This window comes from Camelina sativa, chromosome 16 (genome assembly GCF_000633955.1).
Source record: "Camelina sativa cultivar DH55 chromosome 16, Cs, whole genome shotgun sequence".
In the NCBI taxonomy this organism is placed as follows: domain Eukaryota; kingdom Viridiplantae; phylum Streptophyta; class Magnoliopsida; order Brassicales; family Brassicaceae; genus Camelina; species Camelina sativa.
Window position 1 is genome coordinate 25,377,928 of NC_025700.1, and position 7,218 is coordinate 25,385,145.

Sequence of the window (7,218 nt, forward strand, 5' to 3'; positions counted from 1 at the left end):
AAAGTAGGTTTCACTCAATTTGCCTTCTCTTCGAAGTCAATTTAACGGTTCATGTGTCTCTTTTACAAAACATTTTAGTTATTAAAACACTTGAGTGTTACATTTCTATATATAAGTACAAAATAATTTCAAATAGGCACTACAAAACTAATAATGTAAACTTAGGTTACCGTTAAGCTCTGTTTTCCAATCAAAGCAACCTTCGTTGATCATTATGGTGAGCCTGAGAATCACAAGACAGAGAAGCAGAAGATAGTGATATATATTAGGGATACAATATTCCACATTGGAAGTTGAGTAGTATCTTAAGTGGTATATATAAGATATGGGTCTCTCCACTTTTAGCCAATTGGTTTTGAGTTGGAAGCCCACAATCTAATATGGTATCAGAGCCCGGTCCGCACATGCTCAATTCAATCCACAATCGGTCAGGCCCAATAATTGACCCGCCGATTCATGCATGAACATACCGGGATTGATGATTAGAAGAACCATCATCTCGAGGGGACATATTAGGGATACAATATCTCATATTGAAAGTTGAATAGGATCTTAAGTGGTATATATAAGATATGGGCCTCTCCACTCATATCCAATTGGTTTTGCACTCATAGCCAATTGGTTTTGAGTTGGAAACCACAGTCTAATAATTGGAACCTACCATAAAAAAGTGGGGTCTCGCCAGTGCCCAATAATCCAACCATCTCCATAAACTAATTAAATACTTTAAACGTAAAAGCCACTTCTTCCACTTTTCAAGAAACTACACATTTTGTCTACATGTAATACAAACTTTAGTTAAATATACAGACAGAGAGTATTCAATAATAGATCCAATTCGTCAACCCAAAAAAAGTTAATAATTCATAAAACAAATTGTCTATTAGTAAATGATTCTCTGTCTAGTGTCTTACTAACATGAACAATCTCACATGTATGAAATGTATTGAAACAAAAGAACATTATATATTTGCAAAGAAAATCCATCAAAAGAAGAAAAAAAGTTGGATATGAAACAAAAGAACATCGCGATATGAAGTTTTTTTGTCGGCCTTAACATAGAATCCACAAGTCAAAAAGTCACAACCATTTTCTCCAACTAGTTGATCTAAGCTCACCAGAGAAGAACCTTGGAATGCTCAAGAGACTATTCACTCTCGTCAACCCTTCCAAAGCAGACCATTCCTCATCATCCTGTGCAACCGAAATACACTCCGCAAGTGTCATTGTCATCATCTTCGACTCAACCCCGCAACTCGCAGGGATTTTGTCTTCTTTAACGGGGACAATCTCGTCATCCTCATTGCTTATACTGTTACTAACACTCTCTACGGGCTCTTCTTTGTGTAAATGCTTCATTACATTGCTTGAAACTTCCACGGCTACTGATGAATCTTGTAGAAAGAGGCAGACTACAGTACAATCATCGTTCTTGGAAGTTGGATACTTGATTCTCCATGATCGAACCGCTGTGTCCACTAGAGCTCGAGCCGCTGTGCTTCTACTAGGAGCTGAAGCAACTATATCAACAGCTTCTTTGTTTGACAACACATCCCATACCTTTAATACAATTTAGCAACACAACATTTGTCAGCTCTTAAAGATTTGGAAAAAGTTTGCAATTTAGTGGCAAGTAACTGAAGATTTAATTTACCCCATCGCTAGCAAGAATAATGAATTGGTCTTGTTCATTTAGGCGGCGGTAGTTGATGTCTGGAACAGAGATTAATCCGTAGTCTTTGAGACAAAAGTCTCCAAAAGCTCGAGCCATTGCTAAACCAGGTGAATCACTGTTTGGTAACCATACACGAGCTACCTCAGGCTCGTCTTGCAATGCAAAGACTCTTCCTTTACATTTCTGGATTCTCGCTGATTCACCTGAAAGTACATCGAAAGAGAAAGTTGAGAAATTTGCCTCTGGCTTCTCAGGAGTTTTAAGATCAAGTTTTGTGATAAAGTACCAGGCAGATCCGGTTTTAAGTCTACAGTTAACTGTACAGCGAGCAAAGCATTGTCTTCATCCCTTGTGGCAAGAACGGCTCTCGAGTCACCAATATTTCCAACCACCAAATGCTCACCCTAACAGAAATCACAGAAGTTAATATACAATCGATGAATCTTCATTTGATTGCAAGCAGATTCAAAGCTGAGAACCTGCTTGATCAAAGTGACTGAAGTTGTTCCGCTGCAGAAGCAATCAATAGTTGGATGCATTTTAAGCTCTTTATCTATCTGCTGACAAGACTTAAGCAACGCATGTTTAAGAGGCAGATACATCTCGGGAAGTTCATCATTGTTCTCATTTGGATTTAGCTCACACCATTGCTCATCCATAGTAGTAACAGACTCAGATTTCTGCACTTCTTCTTCTTCCTCTGTACCTTTGATTTGCAAATCATTCTCCTTCATCACTAACCCGCTTTGTTCCGATTCTGAGGTCATTTTCAATTGGGTTGAGAGCGTGAAGGGCAATGTATCTCGGACTTTCTTGGCAACCATATGACCAAATGGTCCATGTCCATCGAACACACCACAAAACACTGTATCATCTCTCGAGCAAAAGTTCTGGAATTTGAAGTAGTTTTCACAAAAGTTAGAAATTTGTCTTCATATGTCAACGCAACACTGAAAGAAATAGAAGAATCTAAGGAAGGAAGAGTCAAGCAAACTAGTGGTCCCTGTAGAAACAGGTCAAAGACTCAAGACAACACAAGAACAAACAAACACAGCCATCGTAATCTTCAAAGTTCTAAGCTTTGTAATGGTTCCAGAACATTGTTAATAGTCATGCATCATTCCAAGTTTCTCTCTCTCTTCCTAAGCACTTAGCAACAAAAGAATAATGCAATCATGTTCTGGATCATCCAAGTGGCTTTCCCCATACATTGAAACAACAATTAATCGAATGAGGAACACAATACCCTAAATTGTTATGTGAGTAATGATCAAAATCCAAATGGGTTTCAAAAACAGAGTGAAAAGATCAATATTTAGAAACAAACCTCAAAGACGAGCATGGCGTCTTGGTTAGTTCCTTTCTTGCCTTGCTGAGTGTAAAGACATGCAACCTTACTAGAACCATTGGAAACAAAGCAACCCAAAACCTGTTCGATTTCGCCGCCGCCCATTAAATCTCTCGGCCGCCGCCACCGTCCGGAGCCTAACCTCTCATCAGCCGTCTCCGTCGCAGAGGCGGTGGTGCTGGTTTCTCCTGGTTCCTTCCCAGTGGTTCGATCTACTGAATAACACAGACCCATTTCGAAAATGACCCGGAGGAAGAGCTCAAAGCTTTTATAAAAAAAAAAAAACAAATTGTAGAAATCGCCGATCGAAGAAATCTAAGATTTTTCTTGTGTCGGCAATCAATTTACGAAACAGTTCCTCGGGGAAAACGGATTAAATTGCTCGGCGAATAAAGGAGGAGGAGGAGCCAAACGAGAAAAACGAAATCAAGTAAAAAAAAAGAAGCTTAAAAGGCTCAAAAATCGAAACTTGGCATCTACAACTACTTTAGCTTTTGCTAGTACTAGTACTAGTTTTTAGCTTTAGCTTTAGGGACCTGGTTTTCAAATCATTTTCTCGGGTAAAAAGACTCTTACTTTTCCAATTTGCAAGAACTAAAAGGAAAAGAGAGAGAGAAAAAAAACAGAACCATCACACAATCATCAGTTCAAAATCAGATTCTTGTGAATTTATTTGATTTAGGATTATTTGAAAACAGCGACGTTGCAGAGAGAGACCCACAAAGGCCCAACGTTTACTTACTCCACTTCTGCTTATAGAGAGATTTTTAAAAAGTTAAAAAAATTTGTTAATGCAAAGAGGCAGTAATTGAAAGAAGGAGAGAGACGAAATGATCAGACAAAGGTCACAACAGTTTGGTTCCGCACGTGAGATCTTTTTTTAGTTTTCTTGTATTTTTCTTTCTTTTCTGAATAATAATAATTGTGGGAAAAAATTGGTTCTTGGCTGCATCTTACCCTCCATTAACCCAATTATGCGTAGCCACGTGTCATAAGCTGGAAAGTAATTTGTCGTCTGGTTCGAATTTGATTGTTAATTAATGGGGTTAGTTAAGTGTGAAACAATTTGATCAGTCACAGGGTTCCTTTCTGCCTTTATATTAAGGGAACCTAAATACTGAAGCCAGCCAAGTTTGGGAAAAAAAATAATTAACTCTGTTTGTCTTTCCTTCAAAAATTTGATAATTGAAGCATCCACTTGTGTTAACCTTTACCACATTTTTAAAATCAAACAAATGTTGACAATATCTAGTTCAATTATAATACACTAAAGGTGTTTAATATGGGTTCGCGATTGGTTTCCTTTTGGGCTATTGAATTTTAAGAATTGGTTAGAAATGAGTTCGCGGCACTTTTCAAAAATATTCTTTTGTTTGAACTTTTTCATTTTTACTCATTTTTACATAATTATCTTATGTTAAATTAATTTTTAGAATTTGTTTTTTTAGGTTTGGGTTCCCAATTTACATTTAGGTATAGTTTTTAAGGGATAGAGTTTAGTATTTAAAGTTTAAGATTTACAATTTTGTCATTTTATATATTAAAAATGAGTATTTTTTAAAATAGACACCATTAAAAGGTATTTTTGAAAAGAGAAATAAGAAAAAAGGTATTTTTAAAAATTCCCTTGAATTTTTTTCACTATTTTAAAGATTTTAAAAAACAAATCTAATTTTAGTATGAGTTATATAGTAATTTCAGTTTATACATGATGAACAAACTAAGTTAATCACATATTCATAGAGTATTTTTTTTCTTTTTTTGAACAAACCTTCATATAGTATAAAGTATGTATATAATATAGAACAGACATAATATCTATATATACATTTTCAGAAACATTTATGAAAAAATTCCTCAAATTCCAATTTTTTTACAGCATTGCCACTGTCTTTATTAGTAAAAATCTAAATATGGGTTCGCCGATTACAACTCAAAAAATAACAAGCCCAAGCCCATCTTTTTGTAAAATCTCATAACCCTGAAATATTACCCCCTAATCGTTTATCTTCAAGACTTAAATAGAAAATAGAAAGATTTTTCTTGCCTTTCATGATGATCTTCTGCGAGATTTGTGTTTAAACTGCTTGATTTCCAAATATTTTCTCCCAACAATTACGCATCTCCTAAATCAATCAACCGAAATAGAATTAAATTTTAGAATATAGCATATCTCATAAAGATACCATAAAAAACAGGTTGACATAATTATCTCTCTAATTACTCGCTTCATCAAATCTTTTTGATTTCGTAACAAAATTGTAGGCCGACCTAATCGGTTTCTCTATAAATAATACTCACCTAAAACGAAGATTATACACAAGCAATCACGAAAGGCATCACTCACGTTATGGCTGCTACTTTTGCTTTCTTGAAAGATGTTTGTCCCTACAAAACATCATGGAGGGTTCAAGTGAAAGTCATCCATTCATGGCGTCTAAACATCGAAAATGGTGAAACACTTGAGTTGGTTTTGTCAGACTCGATGGTAAGAAAGAATGTTTCCGTTTACGAGATACAATTATTTTCTATTACTAATGCATCTTATGTCTTTCATACTTTCAGAGTAAAAAGATTCATGCATCACTGAAGAATTCATTGGTAAACAAACATGTGAATAGGCTTCCTATTGGTAACTGGGTTTTCATTGAGACATTTGCTCTTAGCTATGCAACTGGTCAATTCAGACCAACCACGCATCTTTACAAGATGTCATTTACCAATGGAACTATGGTCATGGACAGTGACAGTCACAGAGTAGTTACATTTATTTTCTTCAGTTATGAACTTCAACCTGAAGAAACAAAACACAATTAGCTTTATATATTACAGTATCGGTTAAGGTTGATTATTAGAAGTTAAACAAATTCTTATACTATTTACCATCTTACCTTGACTAAATACAAGAATCAATATATGCATTATCAGACACTTTTATTATTCATTGCTCAGAATCTCAACGAACCTGCAAAGGAAACCTAGATTATTTTCAATACCAGGCATGTGATTTGAATATAAGTGTTAATTTAATTAACTTACCAGTATATATAGTATAGATTGCTTCGTTACTCTTCCACTTCTATTTTCAAAGTTTTAACTTATGTAACCCTGTAACAGGAATTAACCTGACAAAAATAAAACCAGATTCACATTAGACTTGATTTTAATGAAAAATACAGTCTGCAAAAAACTAAACAAAGATTCAGTATCTTATCTTTAATTCGAAAACTACTTGCAAGGGAAAATATATCCAAATTACTGGTTTCTTATAAGTCAACCTTCAACACATTTGTTCTCCAATTATGTCTTACTGAAAGTAATTTTACCCTGACCATGTAAAATTAAACATTAGAGTTTGTCCAAAAAAAAAAATTGTAGTAGAGCCATCTACAAATCAATAAGAGGATTTCGTTACTTATCTTTGATTTAGTGTTCTTCATCTGTTTTCCTGACTTTTAAGAAAAAGAAAATTAACGAAGCCTTAAACTTGAAAAAAGATCTAACCATGTATCCATGTAAACAACAACAAAATTCAAAATCAATTTTGATGGGAACCTACAAACCTTTGAAAGAAGACTCAATTCGATTATATATATTCAAGCTCCACTCAAAAGCTATAATCATACATCAAAGATGAAATAAATGAAAAATATAAATCATTTGATAACTATCACGCAGAATTAGAAAGAACAGATATAGAAATTACCTTAGTGATCCATTGTAGACGGAATTTTGTCCCTACTTGCAAGGAAAAAGAAATCAAAAACTCACAGGTAAGTTTTAGGCCAAACTTCAATCCAATTGTTGTCTCTAATCTTCCTTTTATTGAAAGTAATTTAACCCTGACCAGGTAAAATAAAAGATTAGATTTTTTGGATCTATAAGTCATAGGTATTTACAAATTAAGAAATGGGTATCGTTACTTATCTTTGGTTAAGTGTTCGTCATTCGAGTTCCTGATTTTTTTAAAAAAAAATCCCAAAATTAGGAAAAACATAAACTTCAATATAAATCTAAACATTAGAAGATGTAAACAACAAGGCTAAATTGAACACCCATTTAGATGTAAACATTCTAACCTTTGAAAGAAGACCCATATTCGTTTATAGATTTTCAAGCTCTATTATCAAGTCAAGCAGGAATCTTAACAGCTTCTGAGCTATAATCAGAAATAGAAAGAATAGATCGGAATCTA

General features: G+C 34.4%; 1 protein-coding gene and 1 long non-coding RNA gene across 12 annotated transcripts; both read right to left on the minus strand.

The window, feature by feature from the left end:
- LOC104752404 (probable protein phosphatase 2C 18) lies at positions 929-3,806 on the minus strand. The gene is made up of 5 exons (XM_010474525.2): positions 3,003-3,806; positions 2,155-2,565; positions 1,962-2,079; positions 1,655-1,878; positions 929-1,560 (listed from the first exon to the last, which is right to left on the minus strand). The coding sequence occupies exons 1-5, from the start codon at positions 3,255-3,257 to the stop codon at positions 1,081-1,083; spliced, it is 1,488 nt and encodes a 495-aa protein (XP_010472827.1). The 5' UTR covers positions 3,258-3,806; the 3' UTR covers positions 929-1,080.
- Positions 4,863-7,210, minus strand: LOC104752406. 11 transcript variants are annotated; one of them, XR_761959.2, is made up of 8 exons: positions 7,103-7,210; positions 6,730-6,979; positions 6,587-6,637; positions 6,302-6,475; positions 6,063-6,148; positions 5,915-5,988; positions 5,325-5,817; positions 4,863-5,149 (listed from the first exon to the last, which is right to left on the minus strand). It is a non-coding gene; the product is annotated as an uncharacterized LOC104752406 (long non-coding RNA). The 11 variants fall into 11 exon arrangements; XR_761960.2 differs by having other exon boundaries at positions 6,283-6,475; XR_002035760.1 differs by having other exon boundaries at positions 5,325-5,411; positions 5,789-5,817; positions 6,063-6,475.